This window comes from Phodopus roborovskii, unplaced genomic scaffold (genome assembly GCF_943737965.1).
Source record: "Phodopus roborovskii unplaced genomic scaffold, PHOROB, whole genome shotgun sequence".
Classification (NCBI taxonomy): Eukaryota; Metazoa; Chordata; class Mammalia; order Rodentia; family Cricetidae; genus Phodopus; species Phodopus roborovskii.
Window position 1 is genome coordinate 16108803 of NW_026126525.1, and position 22944 is coordinate 16131746.

The following is a 22944-nucleotide window of genomic DNA, read 5'->3' on the forward strand; positions in this document are numbered from 1 at the left end:
TAGCCTGGTCCCAGAGCCGTGGCAGCCCAAAAAAACACACAGAGACACTATATTAGATTTAAAGCTGTTGGCCTGTTACTAGTATTTCTTATTGGCTAGCTCTATCTTAAATATTAACCCATTTCTATTAATCTTAGTATTTCCACATGATCTTATTAACGGAGAGAGGATTGGGAACCTCTGTTCTCTTGGTCCTACATTTTGAATCTCCTCCTACCTCTCCCACAAATCTTCCTTGTCTCCTAGTCCTGCCTATCTTGCTTTCCTATTGGCCAACAGTGCTTTACTCATTAACAAATAAGAGAAACATATTTACAGAATGAAATCTCCCGTCAGTCCAGAGTTACTCAGTGTGGTGGTTTGAATGTGAATTCTCCTCATAGGCTCCTATGTTTGAATACTTGTTCACCAGTTGGTAGAACCTTTTAGTAATGATTAGGAATGTGGCTTTGCTGGTGAAGCTGGGCTGAGACTGAGGTTTGAAAGGACTCATTCTATTCCCTATTTGCCCTCACTAATTCCTGTGGGTGGATCAAGATGTGATCTCTCAGTTGTTCTTACACCATGACCTTGCTCCATTCTCAATGACTTCAAAACTCTAAAACCAATTAACTAATTAACTGATTGATTAATCCCCATTAAATGCTTTCTTTTATAAGTTGCCTTGGTCATTTATCACAGAAACAGAAAATGAACTATCACCAGCAACCCTCCCTCAATGGTAATGACAGAGTTCTCTGAGGGACACAAAGATGACATCCCTGATCCTTGCCCATCTTTTTTGTGGCCATCAGTCTTTGGAAGTCTCTTATTCCTTCTGATACATGGGTTGTCTGTTTTCCAATGCCAGGGTCTAAATGATCTTCTTGGCAGACATGGGAGGGGTTTCATAAAAGCATGGTGCAGTCTTTTGACAAGAACCCAGTTTTTTTTAAATTAAATTGCCTTTAATACAAGTTCCCTCAGCTTTTCTTTAGCCTTTGAATTTGTAGTGAGTCCATCTCCAAATATAGCTGCCAAAGTTGGCTTGCTGCTTTTTTTAATTTTATTTTGTTATGTTCTTTCCCCCTATTTCTCTCTGGATTGTTAAAAAAAAGGACAGTGTATGCTTTGTATACTGGCTGGTTTAAATGGGATTTAAGACTTTGTCCATCATTGCCTAGCCTAGTTTTAGTGTTTAATTGAGTCAGTACTACATAAAGACTACCTGTTTAATATGTCTATAGAGGCCAGCACACTGTATGTTTTTAAAGTTTTGTGAAATTTTATTCAGTAGGAAATATTAGATACCATTAGGCCAGAAATAATCCTTTTCTAATTAATTTTACCTAATGATTTCCCCCTTCTTCCAATGAGAACTTTGTCCAAACGAATTTAGATTCTTCATTTGAATATTTTCTTTTTATTTCCTGGAAAAACAAGGCAAAACACTGCCCAAACCATAATTTTGGTGAGTTTTTCTTTTTTTCAAGTTGAATCTCCATGTCTGTTCATGAGCTATCACCTCTCCTAATCAAGACTCTTCTATTTGATTTGAATCTTCGTCAGTTTTGATGGTATGAATACCCTTTCTTCTCTTGTGGAAACAAATACAATACCTTTTCTCTAACATAACATATATCCTGGTTTCTATTCTGAGGTCAACACATCTTTAAAGTATATGAGCTGATTTAGTTCAGTGATTTTTGTATTAATTTCATCGGATGTGTCTCTATAGATGTTGTTGCCTTTTCATTAGCATTTAAAATTTTTGATGTTAATAAATCATTTTACAATCCATCTCTAGGTGTTGTTATTGCCACTTTCTGCTTGTTAAGCGCCTCTTTTAAAGTATAATTAGGTTTTCCTATAACAGTTTATCCTGTAAGATTATGTGGTATACATGTAATATGCCTTATGTTTAATATGCAAAAAAATCTATTTCACTTTACTAGAGACATGTGATGGGGAATTGTCAGTCTTAATTTGTTCAGGTATTCCCATGATCAGCATATTGTTTTTATTGTCCCAAAATAATTTTCTTTTTCATATATTTTAAATTAAATTAAAAACAAGCTTGTTTTATATATCAATCCCAATTCCCACACCCTCCCATCCTCTCATGTTTTCCCCAACAATCCCCACCCTAGGGAGCAGAAAGGGGAGTCTTCAAAGTTTGTCTTATCATTTGGAGAATGGCCCAGGCCCTCCCCCATATGTCTAGGCTGAGGGAGTATCCCTTTATATGGAATGGACTCCCAAATTCCATTGGCATACTAGGGATAAATAGATCCAGTACCAGAGGCCCCATAGACTGCTCAGTCCTCTCAGCTAACAACACATTAAGGGAATCTGGGTAGGTCCTATGCTGATTTTCCAGCTATCAGACTAGAGTTCATGAGCTAACCCTTGTTCAGATCAGCTGTTTCTGTGGATTTCTCCAGCCTAGTCTTGACCCTTTTGCTCATTACTCCTCCCTGTCTGCAATTGGATTCCAAGAGTTTGGCTCAGTGTTTAGCTGTGGGTGTCTGCTTGTGCTTCTATCAGCTACTAGATGAAGGCTCAGGGAAGGATATTTAATGTAGCCTCTCTACTATTGCATAGATGGTTAATTGGGGTCATCCTTGTAGATCTCTGGACATTTCCCTAATGCCAGATTTTTCTTTAAAACTCTATTCCCTCTATTATGGTATCTCTTTTCTTGCTCTCCTCTATTCTTTCCCTGACTCAGTCTTCCTGCTTTGTCATGCCCACCTCTCCCTACTCTTCCTCCTAACTCCCTCTCCTCTGCCCATGCTCCCAATTTGCTTGGGAGCTCTTGTCCCTTTCCCCTTCTCCAGGGGATCATGTATGTCTCTCTGAGGGTCCTCCTTGTTTCCTAGACTTTCTGGCAGTGTGGATTGTAGGCTGGCAATTTTTTTGCTCAATGTCTAAAAGTCATATATGACTGAGTACATACTGTGTTTGTCATTTTGTGATTGGGTTACCTCACTCGGGATGGTTTCTTCTAGTTCCATCCATTTGCCAGCAAAATTCAGGATTCCTTTGGGTTTTTTCCCCCTGAGTAGTACTCCATTGCATAAATGCACCACATTTTTTCCATCTATTATTCAGTTGAGGGGCATTTAAGTTGCTCCCAGGTTCTGGCTATTACAAATAATGATGTTATGAACATAGGTGAACAGGTGTTCTTGTTGTATGAATGCATCTTTTGGGGATATGCCTAAGAGTGGAATTACTGGATCTTGAGGTAGACTGATTCCCATTTTCCTGAGGAACCACTATAATGATTTCCAAAATGGATGTACAAGTGTGTACTCCTACCAACAGAAGAAAAGTATACCCCTTTCTCTACATCCTCTCCAGCATAAACTGTCTTTGATGTTTTTTAGCCATTCTGACAGGAGTAAAATGGTATCTCAGAGTTGTTTTTAATTTGTATTTCTCTGATGGCTAAGGATGTTGAACACTTTCTTAAGTGTCTTTCAGCCATTTTAGATTCTTCTATTGAGAATTCTCTATTTAGTTCAGTAACCCAATTTTAATTGGATTATTTGGTGTTTTGGTAACTAGCTTCTTGGGTTCTTTGTATATTTTGGAAATCAGCCTCTGTCAGACTTGGGGTTGGTGAATATCTCTTCCCGTTCTGTGGGCTGCCCTTTTGTCTTGTCCACTGTGTCCTTTGCCTTATAGAAGCTTTTCAGTTCCAGGAGGTTTCATTTATTAATTGTTGATCTCAGTGCCTGTGCTACTGGTGTTATGTTCCAGAAGTGGTCTCCTGTACCAATTCATTCAAGGGTACCTCCCACTTTCTCTTTTAAGAGGTTCAATGTGGCTGGATTTATGTTGAGGTCTTTGATCCATTTGGACTTCAGTTTTGTGCATGGCGAGAGATATGATTCTATCTAGAGTCTTCTACACATCATCATCCAGTTGTGCCAGCACCATTTGTTGAAGATACTTTCCTCCTTCCATTGTATACTTTTAGCTGTTTTGTCAAAACAGGTGTTCGTAGGTGTGTGGGTTAATATCAGGGTTTTAAATTTGATTCCATTGGTCTTCTTGTCTATTTTTTGTGCCAATACCAAGTTGTTTTCCTGACTATAGCTGTATAATAGAGTTAAAGTAGGAGATGGTGATGCCTCCTGAAGTTCTTTTATTGTACAGGGTTGTTTTGGCTATCCTGTGCCTTCTGTTTTTCCATATGAAGTTGAATATTGCACTTTCAAGGTGTGTGAAGAATTGTACTGGTATTTTAATATGGATTGCCTTGAATCTGCAGAAGGCTCTTGGCAAGATTGCCATTTTTACTATGTTTATCCTACCTATCCAAGAGAATGGGAGATCTTTCCATTTTTTGGTATCTTCTTTAATTTCTTTCTTTAAAGACTCAAAGTTCTTATTATATAAGACTTTCACTTCTTTGGTTATCATTACCCCAAGATATTTTATATTGTATGTGGCTATTGTAAAACGTGATGCTTCTATGATTTCTTTCTCAGTCCCTTTATTGTCTGTATATAATAGAGTTACTGATTTTTTTTTTTTTACTTAATCTTGTGTCTTGCCACTTTGCTGAAGGTGTTTATCAGCTGTAGGAGTTCCCTGGTAGAGTTTTTGGGTCACTTATATAAACTATCAATCATCTGCAAATAGTGAGAATTTTACTTCTTCCCTTCCAAATTGTATCCCCTTGGTTTCCTTTTGTTTCTTGCCCAAATGGCTAGTCTTGCCATATCAAAGGCAAACTCCATAATGAGTTTCTTTGATACCCCTCTTCCTCTCTGAAGTAATTGGTGTTGCCAGAAGCAGTTGTGTCTCACTGTCATGAAAAAACTTAAACCATTTTAAATGTCATATTCTGTAGTTCTTTGAAAGGTTTGAAGAATGTCTGTCCATTTTAAAACTATCTCTAAATATTTAGAAAATCTAACTAGCATAACTATAAGTTTTTACTATTACAGGTAACTACAAACTTTATTTTATTATACAATGCATTTTTAAAAGAGCTATATAAACACAATACCTAAACAGGTATAGAAATATATCTATAACAAAATTGACCTTAAATTTGTATCAATAAATCAAAATCCATAACAACACAAAGCATTTATTTCTATCTCATACTCCCCTTTTTTTTCCATAAGAGATTGGTTGTGATCATTAACCATTTATAACAAACTCCATTTAAATGAAAACAAATATGTATAAACAATATCTGGGAATTTGGGTATCATTATCTACAAACTGCTTCCTGCTGTTTGGGGACACTGTCAATCCCAAAGGATCCTGAAAAAAAAAGAAGAAGAAGAAGAAGAAAGAAAGAAAAACAAAAACAATTAGAAATCTGGCCAAATCCTGGCCAGGTAGTCTGCAAGGCTGTATCATCTCAGTTGTTTTGGATGTTGAATCACCTGAGCCACTGCTTAGAGGACCTTGCTTCATCAAACCATATTAGTCTGGAAGGAATTCACAGCTTTTTTTCCCCCCCTGTGGAAACAAAATCAAATCTTTTTTCCTAAATAACATGTCTTTAGACTGAATTTTTTTTACAATGTTTCATTTAAATTTGAAACAAGCTTCTTTTACATATCAATCCCAGTTCCTGCCCCCCCCCATCCTCTCCTGTTCCCCCTACCAACACACACCTCATCCCCTTTTTGCTCCCCAGGGAGGGTGAGGCCTTCCATGGGGTAGACTGAAATTCTGAAGTCAAGGCATTTTTAAAATATATAAATTGGATTAATCCAGCAGCATTTATAATCAACTGTCTGTTAGCAACTGTTGCTCTTTCTTCAGCAATCAAATAATTCAAAGACAACACAATAACATACAGTATCCAGACTCTCTGTGTACTTTCCATCTTTATGTGGCTTTTTTTTTTCAATTATCACTCTATTTCTTTTCCTTGCAATTTTTGTTTGTTTGTTTGAAACTGAGTTTCTCTGTGCACTTCTGCCTGTCCTAGAATTCACTCTGTAAAGCAGGCTGTCCTTGAAAACACAGAGATCTGCTTGCCTCTGCCTCCCGAGTGGTGAGATTAGTGGTGAGTGCCACCACACCCAGCTACTCTATTCCTCTAGTCCTTTTTTAACCACCCAAACCTACATATACTTTTTAACACACTGTAAACCCTTTAGAGATTTTTCTTCATCTGAATCTGTCTTTACCATGTATCTCCATCTTTTTCTGGCCACTAGACTTTTATCTGCTAAACATCTTTGCTGAAAGAGCCTTGTGGTTTTTCCTATTTGGGCTCCCTTAAAGAAGCTTCAAGCCTCTGCTTGTCTCTAGCAAACAGAGCCCACCCGAGAAAATGCTGCTACCAAGAAGTTATGCTTCCTGTTGTTCTTTTGTTTCTAGAATTCTTTTTTGAGTTTTTGTTTGGTTTTATGTGGAAAATCTCACCCCTTGTGTGTGCGCCATTTTTTTTTTTTTTTTTTTTTTTTTTTGTTGAAAGTTTCTTTTGTCCCACCTATCATTCCTACCTGGCCATTAGCCAAACAGTGTTTTATTCATTAACCAATAAGAGAAACATATATATATAGAAAGATATCCCCATAACAACACTAAATTCTGCTCCCCCACATGTCCATGCTGAGAAGAATAAGCCTGGGAGAGTAGGAGTAGAAAAGGAGTCTGTGCCTCAGAAGGCAGGAAATCAGGAAGGCATGCCAGAAGACAGATGGAGAAAGAATGTATGGGTTGTGTGCTCTGGGAGTCTCTGCTGTCACAAAATTGCACTTCCTGCATAGTTGAACAAGGCCACACATTGGGCACCAGATGAAAATGATTCTTTTTACCATTTATTACTTTACATCTCCCATCCACAAATATTAAAGGAAAAAGAAAAGCTGAGTCAGACCCAAGCTCCCGCCAAAGCATTCAGCTACCACATGCTTCCCAGCTCAAAAGGTGCCCATGTTCCTTCCTGCTCTACCTCTCCTCACCCCCAGTCTTGTCCATCCCTAATGTAATTCCCACCTCTTGGACTAAAACACTCTTTTTAATTGCATAGCAGCTGACACCTGTCTGAGTTATATTTTTATTTGCTATAGTGAGACATCATGACAGAGGCAACAAATACAAGAATTTCTTGGGGAACTACTTACATTTTCAGAGGAGAGTTCATGAACATAATGGCAATAGGCAGACAGGCATGATGCTAGAAAGGTAGCTGAGCTCTTACATCTTAAGACAACAACCACAAGTCAGAGAGACAGCTAATTTGGTGTTGCATGGCATGAACTTTTAAAACCTCCAAGCCCTATGACACCCTTTCTCCAACAAGGACACACCTCCTCATCCCTCCCAAACAGTTCCACCAGCTGGGTACCAAGCAAATATATGAGCCTATGGAGACCAATTCAATTGAAAATTGAAAGTGCCACAACACAAGTACAAATAAGTTTATTGAAATGAATCCTATGCATAGTCAGAGCTAGTTTTCACAAAATCAAACAACTCAGACGAAATATATATATATATATATATATATATATATATATATATATTCTTTTTTACATATAGATCCCAGTTCCCTCTCCCTCCCTCCCATGCCCCCCAATCCCCCTGACCATCCCATTCTGCACCCGCCCCCACTTCAAAGGAAGGGTAACACCTTCCAGGAGGGATAATCAGAATCTGTCAAGTCATTTGTAGTTCAGGCTAGGCCCTCCCTCCTGCCTCTAGACTAAGGGAATATCCTTCCATGGGGAATGTGCTCCCAAAGTCCTTTCATTCACCAGGGATACATACTGGTTCCACTGTCAAAGGTCCCTTAGACTGCCCAGGCCTTCTAACTGAGACCCACATCCAGGGAGTCTGAGTCAGTCCAATGCTAGTTTCCCAGCTATTACTCTGGTGGTCCATGAGCTCCCCCTTGTTCAGGTCAGCTGTCTCTGTGGGTTTCTGTAGACTGGCCTTGACCCCATTTTCTTGTCACTCCTCCCTCTCTGCAACTGGATTCTAGGAGTTAGGCTCAGTGTTTAGCTGTGGGTGTCTGCTTCTGTTTCCATCAGCTACTAGATAATATCTCTATGATGGTGGATAATTTAGTTATCAATCTCATTATCTGGGAAGGGCATTTAAGGTAGCCTTTCCACTGTTGCTCAGATTGTTAGATGGGGTCATCCTTGATCCTTGTAGGTCTTTGAACATTTCTCTAGAGTCAGTTTTCTCTTCAAACCTATAATGGCTCTCTCAATTATGGCTTTTTTTTTTTTTTTTTTTTTTTTTTTGGCTTATGCCTATTTGTTCGTCCCCTGACTCAATCTTCCTGGTCTGACATGTTCTCCTCTGGTCCCTTCTCTTTGTCCTAACTCCTTCTCACTCACTGACCCCCCGCCCCCATTCTCAAAATATACTCAGGAGATCTTGTTCCTTTTCCCTTCTGTGGGGGAACTTGTATGAATCTCTTAGTTTCCTCCTTGTATCATAGTTTCTCTAGCGGTGTAAGTTGTAGGCTGATGATCCTTTGCTCTATGTCTAAAATCCATATATGAACAAGTACATAGTATATACCATGTTCCTCTTTTCATGACTGTGTCACCTCACTCAGGATGGTTTCTTCAAGTTCCATTTTTTTGCCTTCGAATTTCAAGATTCCATTGTTTTTTTTTTTTTTTTTTTTTTTTTTTTTTTTTTTTTGCTGAGTAGTACTTTATTGTGTAAATGTACCACAAGAAGCCCAGAAATATTAAGAACACTTATATCCGGATGCCAGTTGAGTTGAAAAAGAAAAAGGTTTAATTTATATTGTATAACACTGTCCCTTCCACTTTTCTTCAAATATTATATCACACCACAAAACTTGTCATACTATGTGATTTTTATTGCTTCCATGGTATTCATTTTATTTCAAAGGTCTTTGCTTTCTAAGATAATACTGTTAATATTTTCTTTGAGCACTTGTTTGCCCTCTCACACGTTGGGAACTGCCGTTTCTGACCTTTTGGGGAGTGCTTTCTTTGTGAAGTCTCTAGCCTGTTAATTCATAGAATTTGTTGACTTTGCTGCTAATTTTACTTTGGTATTTTATATGAATATGTTTTAGGAATCTTTTGTTGGCAAAGTAACACCTCCAAAGAATTTTGAAAAAATAAACATAACAGATGTAATTGTGATTATGCATGTCTGTTGTGTCTGTGGATGAGTACAGATAGCTGCAGAGCCTCTAGAGACATCAGTTGTCCTCCAGCTAATGTTTCAGATGCTTGTCAGACTCCAGATGATGCTGGGAAATGTTCTTGGATTCTCTGCAAAAACTGTACTCTCTCTTTACCTCTGAGCCATCTCTCCAACAGAAATTTGAAGTTTTAATAATCTATTTCTCATCATTGAGACTGAACACAATTCTTAATAGATCTTTTATATTGTAGCACCTATATTATTATTCTCTTTAAGTTAAAACAGCACTTTTTCACTTCATAAAGTATTGATCCTTAAAGATTTAGCTGAAGTAATAGCACATCCTTCCCTTTCCCTGGCCAGTCCATTGATCTTCCCCCTTTCCTTTAATGACTTTGCTACAGACATCCCCTCATTCTGGTTCTTCAGGTTATGAACTGAGATTGAACTGTGTTTTTAAATTGTTGATAAACTCTCACTTTTCATCCATCATAGGGTTATAGTTCTTCTACAGACCAAGATTGTATTCTCACTGACACATTTTCATAGAGATTTAAAATAAACCTCAAAGTCTCCTACTGAAACTTGGCTTCTTCTTACACACCCTGTGACCTACACAGTGAACTGAAATTCTCTACTCTAGTCATCATAATTCCAAAGTCATTTTTCTTTAGTGTGTGTTCTTCACCCAGCCTATGCCAACTCCTCATCTCATCTTCATTTAGCTTCCTGCTGTCACTCAGCTGTTGTGCCTGCTATCATTACACCATTAATTTGAAAACATTGCATTTTTCCATTTTTAAAAAGCCCAAAGTAGAATTGTTAAACAACTTGATTCAGCTCTCCATAAGTACACTCTAATCTACAGAACAATGTTCTATTGGCACTGAATCAGATAGACACCCCCTGACCTGAGTGTTTTCGTAACTTTGGAGGTTAATATTTGATTTATGTTATAGCTAAATTGTTACTCAACTGAGTAAACACTCACCCTCTGCAGAGCAGACTGGAAGGGCACATCATGGCATCTGAGAAGTGGGTCATAGCAGTTTTTGTGGTGCAATTTTGCTGTGCAGGCCATGGCTTCTGTGGCAAGGTCCTTGTATGGCCCTCTGATATGAGTCACTGGCTAAACCTAAAGACTATTCTTGAGGAGCTTGTGGTTAGAGGACATGAGGTGACTGTTCTGAAACATACATCTCTCATACTGGATCAGAATAAGTATTCTGCACTGCACTTTGAGAACATCCCTCTGCCTCATGGGAAAGAAGCTGCTGAGAGTCATCTAAATGAGCTACTGAACCTAGCTGTGAATGTCATTCCAAACTTGCCATTTTGGCAAGGAGCAACAAAATTGCAAGAATTCTTTTTACATCTGACTTCAGCATTTGAAGATCTCTGTAGGAGTGTATTATACAACCAGACATTCATGAACAAGCTCCGGGATGGAAAATACGATGTAATGGTTACAGATCCTGTCATTCCCTGTGGAGAACTGGTGGCCGAGGTGCTTCAGATCCCTTTTGTGAACACACTGAGGTTCAGCATGGGCTACACCATGGAGAAATACTGTGGCCAGCTTCCAGTTCCTCTCTCCTATGTACCAGTTATCATGGGTGAACTGACAGACAATATGACCTTCACAGAAAGGGTGAAAAATATGATGTTGTCATTGTTTTTTGAATTTGGGCTTCAGCAATATGACTTTGCATTCTGGGATAAGTTTTACAGTCAAGTCCTAGGTAAGTGACTACACTTATGCTAAACTAATTGTTAGACAATGTTTTAAAACTTAATGAATGCTTAAAAACAATAAAAGTAATGCATGTTATAAACTTTGATTTTCATATAAAAGTCTACAAGTGAAAGCAGTAAATTGTTTATTTATAAATAGTTGGAAAAGCATTATGAAATTATTTTGCTATTATTACCATGTGTTTGTAATCATTGAACTGTTGAATAGTACTTTGAAATTTAATAAATCATCATCAAACCCAAGAAAAGTGAGGTGAAGATAAGTATCAATTGAACAGAACATGATTTTATTTGTCATATACAAGAAGACAATTAATTCCAGTTCATTGTATCTTTTTCAAGAATGGAAGTTTTCTTATAAGGAAACAATATACAGTTGTAAAAATAATAAATCTTTTGTAGCAGTAATAAGATGAAATATAAACTAATTTTAGGATGAGAATAATTCAGTGTGTAATTCATTGCCTCTGAATTTCGTTCCATAAATATTACAACTGCAAATTATTGCTTTAAAATCTATGCCATTCTCCTGTCAATTGAGGTGCCTGATATTTCTATACATGCTGCAAATGCAAAACTAATCATGGAAGATGTGATTACAGCACCCCTGGCAATCTAGCACAATCAAAAATTACATATTTTATGCTATTACATACTTTTATGCCAGCATGTCTTTCCATTTGGTATTTCTTATATCATCCTGTCTTGTTAAGAAAAGAATTTGGCTAGAGAGATGGCTCAGAGGTTTAGAGCACTGACTGCTCTTCCAGAGGTCCTGAGTTCAATTCCCAGCAACCACCTGGTGGTTCACAACCATCTGTAATGGGGTCTGGTACCCTCCTCTGGCCTGCAGAACACTGTATACATAATAAATCCTTAAAAAAAGAAAAAAAAAGAAAGAAAAGGATTTGTGGATACAGATAGGCTCAGTCTCAGAATGAGCCTCAGCTTGCAAGACAAAATCAGTCATTCATGAGGAAACAGAATAAAATAAAAAATAAAATAAATGTCCTTGGTGATGTGAAAACTTTTACTGTGTTTTAATGTTTGAAGATATCAAGTCTTTTAGAGATTAATACTGTTTCTAGATTTCTGTATTTCACTGTCTGAAATACAAACTATTCTAGCAAATTTTTCACCATGACAAAGTATGATGAAGCAGCACCCAGTAACTTATGCCAAAGCCTTATTCTTCTTAAAAGGATTACATGCAGGCAGAGTTTTTCCATCCTGTCTGCCAGTTCCCTGACCCAGCAGCTGCTTTCCCATTACCACACAGAGACTTAGTATTATTTATAACTGCTCAGTCAATAGCTCAGGCTTATTACCAACTTGTTCTTCCATGTATATTAAACCAGTTCTATTAATCTATGTTTTGCCATGTGGCTCATGGCATTACTTGTCCTCCAGCACATCTTATTTCCCTGGTTTCTAGCTGTGTCTACCCCTTTTTGTCCCAACATTCTCTCTGTGTCTGGCTGTCCTGCCTATACTTCCTGTCTAGCTACTGGCCTGTCGCTTTTTATTAACCAATGAGAATTACATATTTGCAGTGTACAAAAGGGTTATTCTACAGCATTCCCCTTCTCTAATTAAAAATGAAGGTTTTTAACATAATAAAACTATATATTACTGAACATATATTAAGCAGGAATTATAGTTATGATATCCAGTCAATATTTATTTGACAAAATTAGAGAAAATATTTTACTGTTTATCTTATCTTTGTGACTCCAAAGTTTTGTACCTACTTTACTAAGGAAAGCTTTACCTATCTAGCCTTCAGCTCCATCAAAACCCCCAGGAGGATGAAATATTACCTACTAACAGGGACATCTCACTGTCTGGACATTCACCCAAAGACCTTCTATAACATTAGCACATCTACCCTAGGCCCATAGGCCAGGTATATCTGGCACACTTTTCTCAGAAGCATGGAATTTTGGAGGTCTGTCCTACTTTGTCTTGGAAAAGATTAGTAGGTGCTTTCTGATCATCAGCTTGAAGTTTAAACCACAATATCTGTCTCTGTGTCTTGTCTTTTATTTATCATGCTACATGGTTAGCTACATCTGTATGTTTCGTCCCAAAGAAAAGATTGTACTGAATATAACTTCATCAATTATTTTTTACTGAAATAATATTAAAAAATCAGTTTAAGGGATGGAATTTGAATCAGGAAGAAACCTTGGACTGAGTTTTGTGGAATCCTACAACATTGTACAAAGAGCAGAGTACAGCAAGGAATAAAACAGATGTAATCTTGGGTGAAATCTGGAAAATAATAAGAGGTGATAAAAGGCTTTAAATAGAGGTAATCTATCTTCAGCCATGCAATTGTAGAGAAAAAAATGATTGTGAAATTTATCAGTCATTATAACTATGTTTACATCATTATTGCTTTATTATTATGAAATTGTAGTTACTACTTTTACCACCCCCAATTCTTGCTTCTTTTTTCTTTCTCCCTTCCTTTAAACATATAGTCATGATTAGCATGTTAGAGGATTCAAATTTTCTTCACAATAACTTATGTAGAAATTTGGAACATTTGTGAACTATATTATTTTCTGTGTATTAGTGTTTTCCTGCATGTATGTCTGTGTGCCACATGTGTGTCTAATGCCATAAGATTTTAGAAACCATAAAATGGTACCATTATCACTTGCAGCTATATTTACAGACTGTTATGAACTGCCATGTGTGTGCTAGGAACCTAACAAGAACAGAAAGAGCTATTAACCACTGAGCCAACACACCAGCCTCTCTGTGGTGCCTTTTTTTTCTCAGCAAGCCTGCCTGCTAATTTTGTCCACTCAATCTTCTTTATGTTTTCAAGGAAGACCCACCACATACTGTGAAACTGTCGGGAAAGCTGAAATTTGGCTAATCAGGACATATTGGGATTTTGAATACCCTCGTCCATATTTACCAAATTTTGAGTTTGTGGGAGGACTGCACTGTAAACCTGCCAAGCCATTACCTAAGGTATGTCTGTGAAGGAGAAGATATTACATATTTCATGATACAATAGCTGCTTTCATCAAGGTAAACAACTTTAGTAACAGAGGTATTACTATTTAGTAGCTTCACTCTACTAGGGGAATTTACTTTCCTCATCATAGTTACTCTTTGATGAAACTTGATGGCTCTTTCAAACTTTACTGAAGGATTTAGGATTAAGAATAAAATTGGAATGATGTGTTACGAGGATCTGTAACTGTACTGTGGATACTGTAGTGAGTTATGAAAATGAGTCATGAAGGTCACCAAGGAAACTTCCTGCAGTCTTCTTCCTGTGTCTGACAGACTGCTTGGTAGAAAAAGATGCCTTCATGAGAGATCCAGGCAAATATAGGATGTAACAAGTCAAGAAAGCTTTCATTGAAGGCCTTCAGAATCAGGGTATTTCAGACCTGATCAATTAATTAATATCAAGCATTAATTAGTGCATTGATCTTGAATTGACAGTTATGAAATTGTCTTTCAAATACTTATGGTAAAGAACCAAAGATTTATTATTTCACTGAAGAAAACTTTTGAGAAGTCTTAAAAATATGGCCAGTTGGTGTAAATCGAGAGTCATCAATATCAAGTAAAAGTAATGAAAAAGGTAGACTCAAGTAATATATAGGAGCTCTATGAGTATGAAGTAGGAGTTTTTGAGTAAAAAAAAATGCATATCATATATTCGATCTTATAAAGAAAAAAGTGAAAGTCAGGAATGTTGAAACAAAAATCACTAAGAAATAAAAGATAATAGGTAAACAAAGTAGAAAAACTGTATCAGTAGAGAGAGGGGAGACAAGTAAAAAGTTGTTTGATTTGTAAGCCCTCAAGCACAGAATTTTCAGAAGATTGCAGATTAAATGGTATTTCCTCAGGAGTTCTGTGTTCCTATGTAGGCCCTGAAGGATGCATTTAAATGTGAACTTTCATGAATATGTTTTTCTTATATTATAGCTGTCACCAAGATTAACTGAATATTATTGTATAAAATTTAATGAATCAGTATCCAAGTGATACACAGATTGCTTGCTAGGTAAACTCTGGACCACACTTATATTTAACATCTTAGAGTCCCTGCATAGGGACCACAAAACTGCCTAGGAATATCTAACAGGAGTAAGGGGTACCTTCACTCCAAATTCAGGTTGTGTAACAAAGTAGACTTTGACCAAGTAAAAGTCAGTCATGGCTTTCATCTTTTTTTTGGAAATGTAGACTAAGGAAATATGAGGCTCATGCAAGAGAAGGTTCAGTCTCTCTCTCTCTCTCTCTTTCTCTCTCTCTCTCTCTCTCTCTCTCTCTGTGTGTGTATGTCTGTCTGTCTGTGTGTGTGTATTTCTATGTGTGTGCCTGTGTGTGTTACAATATAAATATATATTTGAGAGTAAATTTAAAAAGTGAAATAGTGCATCTTTCAACACCTATATTTTTAACCCCATCACTGAAGAGATGCAGGCAGGGAACATTTTAAATCTGAGGCAAGGCTGGGATGCATAAAAAGACTATCTCTAAAACAAAAACTGCCAATGAGAAATATAGTGAAGGTCTTAAAAATCTTCGATGTGAGCTGAAAATAGCAGTCTACTTCAATCAATTTATTGTAATTTTGACCATGAAAGGCAGAAGATACATATATAAATGGTGGCATTCACATGTCATTCTGTGAGGAATTCAGTCCATCCTTTTCTGTTCAGATTTTTAAAAAATGTGAATATTCAGGGAAGTTTGTTTGTAAAATACTTTTACTTTGACTGTAAGACTCCAATTAATATAATTATTGTCAGAATTATGTGGAATACAATCAATCGGGAAGACAATAAGCATTGCTCACAAATGTCATTATGTCTATAGCAATAAATTCACCACTATATTCTTCTGAAGTGTGTAACTATAAAATCCCACCACTAACAGATTTCTTCTTGGTTCTATGAAGTAGGGAAGACACTATATAAATAAAAGTAGCCCTGATTATTTGTCTAACAATCAAGAGAGAAGGTTGATAAATCTAGCAGTAATTTTTTATGTAATGGACATAAAAATATTAAAATTTCAGCCTTACTTGCATGGAATAATTTCCCAATTTTGCAAAAAGCTCATTGTTTTGAGGATTGTTAAATTTTGAAAGTAACAATTCCACTTATTGGGAGATAAGCTGCCTGGAGCTGCTGCTTCCTTATATGTTGATTTAGTGTCATATTTTTACTGCACATATTTTATGTATGCTTCAGAGAGGTATTTCCTCTTTAAAAGATTTGGTAGTTCTGCAAATAGTAAGACAGAATTGGTATAAGAATTCTCTGACACATCTTTTCATTTTTACAATTTCTTTCCTTTTTCACTTACAATATTCTCTGTTTTTGAGACAGGACTTGCTATGTAGCCCAGGCTGGCCTGGAACTTACTATATAAACCAGGCTCTCCTTGAATTACAGAGATCTGCCTTCTTCTGGCTCTAGAGTACTGGGATTAATGGAATGTGCCCCCATGGGAGGTAGCAGTGTGTATTTTTAATAAAATGAATGTTATGTTTGCAGGAAATGGAAGAATTTGTCCAGAGTTCAGGGGAACATGGTGTTGTAGTGTTTTCTCTGGGGTCAATGATCAAAAACCTGACAGAGGACAAAGCCAACCTCATTGCCTCAGCCCTTGCCCAGATTCCTCAGAAGGTAGGTACAACCTCTGGATCCTGAGGAGCAGAGCAGTTTAGAGGTAACTTGAGAGCATGGTTGACAGGGTTCTTTGAAGATGGAAACTGAAACTTATTACTCAGGAGAACAGTTGCCATAGCTTTCAGTAAATATTGATCAGGTGCTTGTTAGATATATTTGATCATTTGTCTACTTACTCAGCATGACTATGTCAAAACATGCTTTTGTAGTCTTTCTCCAGATCCATTCCTCCTCCATTTCCCTTCAAAATAACAGCAGGCCTCCCAGGTATAGGAACTGAACATAACATAATAAGTTAAAATAATACTAGGCACAAACCCTCAAATACAAAGATTCCAGACAACTTAAAATCCCACGTCCTGCACTGAATGCTAGCAAAATTTCCAGTTCACAATTTACGAAAGTGGTCCACAAGATGGGCAAGGTTACACACAGAGCAGAGAGAAACCAGGCTTAAAAAAAGACTGTAGGTTTTGTTAAGACATTACCAAGTGAACTTCACTTACAAATAGATGCACGCCTCAAGTCATGAATTCTTCCTAAATTGAAGAGAATACTTTTAAGTATGGACTTGTAATAATCAAAGAATATTAATTTTCCAATTTATATTTAACAAATTAATTAAAATCCTATATTTTATTCTCTACATAGGCTTACATTTATGTTCTAGACAAAGTACAAAAACTTACATGAAGCATGCAAACTATACTTATGCCTACAGTCTCCTACAATATTCTACCTCTTAATTATATAAACATTTCTCATTCTCTCTACAGAAAAATATTATGTAACAAAATGTTAAAATTTTAACCAACTATCTGGTCTAGAAACACAGAGAAACAGATATCTGGTCTAGAAACGCAAAGAGAGAGAGAGAGAGAAAGAGAGAGAGGAGAGAGAGGGAGAGAGGAATGAAGATGAAAGGACAGAAGCAGAAACAAAAATGGAAGGTGAGAGAGGCAGAGTCAAGTAAGGATAGGAATCTAAAGGGGGAGAAGAAAGTCATCAAATAAATAATAAAGACATTTACCACAAACACTAAACCTAGTTATATTTGGGGGGGGGGGGAGTCACATTTTGGACGTGATGATCAGGACCAATAGACCACGTGAAATAAATGTGTATGGCATTCATATTAATACTGGTTTTGAAACCAATATTCTGATTTATTAAAGTAGGTGTTCATTTAAATTCTTGTTCCACCAGCTTTTCAGTACTAAAGATTAAGGTGGTAGCATTATGCTTATTAGACTATTAGTAGAAGCAGTTATGAACAGGTCTACAAATATACTCCCTTCTCCAGGATCACCTAATAAATACAGGCTACTTTTGTTCTAAATAACACCGCTACTATACCACATCTTCATTGTGTGTGGTAGCCTGCAAAATCACAGCATTGTCTTCAACAGGTTTTGTGGAGATACTCAGGCAAGAAACCAGCCACATTAGGATCCAATACTCAGCTTTTTAACTGGATTCCCCAGAATGATCTACTTGGTAAGACCTTGGGTTGATAAACTATGTAGAAAACCAACATCAAATCAGTTGATAATATTGAATAATTTATATTTTCACCTTGCAAATATATTTAAATAGTTAGCCATTAAGTTAGGGGTTTTTGTTTGTTTGTTTGTTTAATTTTTTTTTGCCTTGGTGCACAAAAGAGCATCCCGACTTAAAACTCTCCTCTCTCTTTAGGAATACATCATTGCCCCAGTGATACCTTCTCAGTCAGTGAAGAAGGGGTTAATTCTGGGGAAGAAATCTCATGTGCCCAACCTTTGTAGGTTGTATTTCCTTCTTCAGTGACTCACAATATGCACTTTTTAAAATGTAAATAAAAAACAACCTTATTTTACATACCAATCCCTGTTCCCTTTCCCTCCTCTCATTCCTCAACCATCTCCCCATCCCAACTACCCCCCCCCATCCACTCCTCAGACAGGGTGAGGCCTCCCATGGGGGATCATCTAATATTAATTTGGGGCAGGACCGAGGCCCCCCTGTTGTATCCCTCCATATTGATGACTACCTTAAATGGCGTCATAGAATCTTCATCCAGTAACTGATGGAAGCAGAAGCAGAGATTCACACACAGCTAAGCACTGATCCAAACTCCTGAAATCCAGTCGTAGAGAAGAAGGAGGGAGGAGCGATGAGCAAAGGGCTCAAGACCATTCTGGGGAAGCCCACAGAAAACAGCTGACCTGAGCAAGTGTGAGCTCATGGACTCTGAACTCACAGCTGAGGAACCTGCATCAGATCAAACAAGGTGCCCCGAACATGGTGTCAGGGTTGCCGGCAGTGGAACCAGCATTTATCCCTAGTGCATGAACTGACTTTTGGAGCCCATTCCTGATGGAGGGACACTATGCATTTTTGTGCTACTATGATAGCTTGAAACTCATACCAACTTGTCACTCTGTCCCTCAAACAGGACACCCTAAAACCAAAGCTTTCATCACTCACGGTGGAATGAATGGGATCTATGAAGCCATTTACCATGGGATCCCCATGGTGGGTCTCCCCATATTCGCCGATCAGCCTGACAACATTGCTCACTTGAAGGCCAAAGGAGCAGCCCTGAAAGTAAATTTGAACACAATGACAAGTGAAGATTTTCTCAATGCCTTGCGAGCCGTCATTAATGAGCCCTCGTAAGTTTTGAAAAGCTATACCAGCCCCTGGTTAGCCTTGTTATCATTCTAGAAAATTGCCAATGTTTCATATTTTATATTTGTCTTATTTTCAAACAGGGTGATGTAAAACAAATGCAAAAAATAAAGGAAAATGTTTTACTCATTTCCTGTTTTTTGGTGTTAGTTCATGAAACAAGGAAAAAATATTGGCTTTGAAGATTGTACCAATCAATAGATTTGCAAAATATTTTATGACTGTACAAATTCACACAAGAAATAACTATATAAGCACTTATTTACATTTGTTAGATACAAGATAGAACTAATAAGCTGAATATTCTTTTTTTCAAAATAACAATTTGTAGTATTACTAAACATTACAATTAAGTAATAGTTATTTCTGTGTAAGGATGTCATAATATTTTGGCTAATCAAGAAATATAATTCGGGAAACAACCTTAGGGTTAAGAATGTCAATATTTCTTAGGGACAAGCTACTAATAACTTGAGTAAATGTTAACGTAGATGTGTGATACATTAGACTGTTACCAAGTTTTTAGTTGGTGATAATTTATTTTTATTAACTATCAGAGTGTGTACATTTTGTGATTCTTTTAAATAATACACAGAAAATTCATTATATTTTTCTGTTCATTTTAAGATTACTGATGCAAAAAGAATCATAAATATCTTTAGATGTATCTATTTAGAAAGCTAACATATATACAAGTATATATAAATAGTATATACCGTTAGAAAGATTATATGTATATGAGCTTTCTAAAAGTATTTATGATTATGTTAAGTACCATTTTACTATATTTTATATTTAACTTAAAATAACTCTATATTAACACTAAGCCAAATAGTATATGTATGATTTCTTGGGAACTCAGGGAATAGTGTTTTTATTCCATTATTTATCTGATCCTGTAAAACAATGAATAATTTCAACAGGGAGCTGGGAAGGAGGCTCAGTGTAAACTCTTATAATGAAGTGTGAGGACCTACAAGCACATTGCCTCTTTCACAATTCTAAGGCAGTCCAGTCGCACTGAAGCAACTATCCACAAACCACATACCTTCTCTCATTACCACCAATGAAATGAAACAGAATAGAACCAACATGAGACAGAGTAATTCTGACCCGGTTTTGGGAAACTGAAAGAGACAACATATTTTGCCTTTTAAAGATGATAAAACTTAACTCTTAAATATTTTTGTGCCAAATAACTGATGAATTTGATTTTAGGAAGCAATTTTTATTTCCTATACAACATCCAAGTCCTTGTGCTTGTATATGTCACTCTTAAATGACAGAGGTGCTTTTTTGTATTCAGTCACACATTGCTGATAGATGTAAGAGTTTATGAAGCAGTGAACAATGTCAGAGCTCTAAAATGACCCTGTATCTATAACATGAGCTACCTAGATCCCAGTGGCCACTTATACACATGGATGTCCCCTATCTTTATCTTGAAACAGCCTTGGACAATACAGTTCCTATGACATAACAATTGTTTCAGAAAGATGAGACTAAAGATTTAATACTGGATCCTACAATTTTTCTGTCTGTATTTGACCCCATTGTCTTAAGAACAGATTGCTTACACAACTTTTCCTTTAAACTTCTGACAACCTCTGAAACCAACAAAGTTCCAGAAAACATGAAGCATTCCTCAACTTACATATGACTGATGGCTTGCATAATGTACAGGATGTTTCATAAACAATTAATAAGACAGTTTATGCTTGTCTTCTAGTTATAAAGAAAATGCCATGCGGCTATCAAGAATTCACCATGAACAGCCCGTGAAGCCCCTAGATAGAGCCGTCTTCTGGATTGAGTTTGTCATGCGCAACAAAGGGGCCAAGCACCTCCGTGTGGCAGCACATAACCTCACCTGGTTCCAGTACCACTCGCTGGATGTGATTGGGTTCCTCCTGGTCTGTGTTGTAACCCTGGCATTCATCATCACTAAATGTTGTTTGCTTACTTGTCAAAAATTTTGTATGTCAGAAAAGAAGAAAAGGGGGAACAGAAAAAAAAAGAACTAGGTCTTTCTAGGTTTGAAAATGTCCTGAGTGACAGTTACATTAATTCTATTAATTCTATCCACAAAGAGCTTGCAATTCTTCTGCTTTTACACTATTTTCAGAAACCCTCTTTTTCCCCCTATATCTGACAAAATATGTTAAATGTTTAGGTGTATTTCATCTGTTCACTCATTTCTATCGTGGTCTTGTAGGCAGTCTTATCATTCTCCACTTACGGTCCTCAAATATGGAAAAGTGTTAATTCTAAACATGTTCTGTAGAAATGTAATAACAGCTAACAGTTTGTAATTGATATATATAAGGATCAATGTCACCAGCCTGTCATATTATCTAAGAATAACTACAGCAATTTAGTGTGTTATGAGAAGATACTTTTCTAATAAAAATGGACTTTTCTATTTCTCCAGTGTTGCTGATATTAATGCATGAATTCCTTTTATATTTTTGAAAATCTATATTTATTTAAAATAGTTTTCATGCATCATATTTTGATCACATTTTCCTTTCCCAATTCCTCGCAGATCCTCCCAATCTCACCATCCAGCCAAATTCATTTTCTTTCTCTCTCAAAAATATGTAAAAAAAGGAAAAACAACAAAACATTAAAATCAAAAGATATAAATGAAAGAAGAAAAAAGGAAGGAAGGAAGGGAAATCAAGGAGGCAAAAAAAAAAAAAATCAAAAAACATACCAAAAAAAAAAAAAAAAAAAGAAATGAAATATGGACTCTTCTCCTGGGTAGGTAGTTCTTATGCCCAATGAAACTGTTGGAGAAACTTATTTTCCCTCTCTCAGCAAATATCAATCACAAATAGCACTTGTTTCCATTCCCCCTTAGTGCTGGGCATGTGTTTGGTCTGAACCTGAGCAGGTCTTGAGCATACTGTCACATTCTCTGTATGCATATTAGTCCTGTTGTGTTTGCAAAACACTGACTCTTTGGAGTCATTCATACCTTTGGCTCTTAAGGTCTTTCCTCCTCCTCTTCTTTATTGACTCCTGGGCCTTAAGGGGAGAGATTTGATAGAGATATCCCATTTTGCTCCAAAGTCTCTCACTGTCTGCACAGAGTCAAGTTGTGAGTCTCTGAGTTCCTTTAGTAGAATAATAGTAAGTTTTCTGCCGGTGGCATGGCCTATCTAGTTTCAGATTCTTGGCCACTTTATCAGGGTCAGGTATTGGATCCATCTCGTGGAGTAGATATTATATTCAATTAAAGAATGGTTGTTCAGTCGTATACTATGTGTACCATTATCAAACCAGTATATGTTATAGGTACATCTCTCTTATAGATCACTGGGTGAAATGGATGATTACTTTTCATCTTTAGTGGCATGCATGGCATCTTGTTCAGGATAGAGTCCTGGGGCACAATGTGCTTTTCGACTTCAGTGAGACCAATGCACTCCCTCAGACAGTGAAATGTTCACGCCATTCCTTGTTCCCCTGTGTGCTCCTTTAGTAGTCAAGGAAGCATGAAAGCTTGATAGGACAATTAATCTTAGACATTAATCTTATGTACCCTGTATGTCTTGCAAACTTCGTTGTATCCTGGCAACTGCAACTGTACTGATCCTTCCAAGTCTCATTATTTTATGTTTGTGTTAAAAGTATAAAAAGCCTGATTGTTCTCAATGAAAGTGCCATAGCCTCAGTTGTGCTGTGGCTCTTCCAACCTGCTGTATGTAATTCCTTGAGGCTGTAC

The 22944-nt window shown here is 36.9% G+C and overlaps 1 protein-coding gene across 1 annotated transcript in view; it reads left to right on the plus strand.

Moving 5' to 3' along the window:
• Positions 1–10114: 10114 nt before the first annotated feature.
• LOC127232465 (uncharacterized) overlaps positions 10115–22944 on the plus strand; it is a 58317-nt gene continuing 45487 nt past the window's right edge. The window contains exons 1-6 of the mRNA XM_051198598.1: positions 10115–10850; positions 13703–13851; positions 16407–16538; positions 17951–18038; positions 18979–19198; positions 20944–21224. Coding sequence (XP_051054555.1) covers positions 10130–10850; positions 13703–13851; positions 16407–16538; positions 17951–18038; positions 18979–19198; positions 20944–21224 — 1591 coding nt within the window. The 5' untranslated portion in view covers positions 10115–10129. The remainder of the gene's footprint in view (positions 10851–13702; positions 13852–16406; positions 16539–17950; positions 18039–18978; positions 19199–20943; positions 21225–22944) is intronic.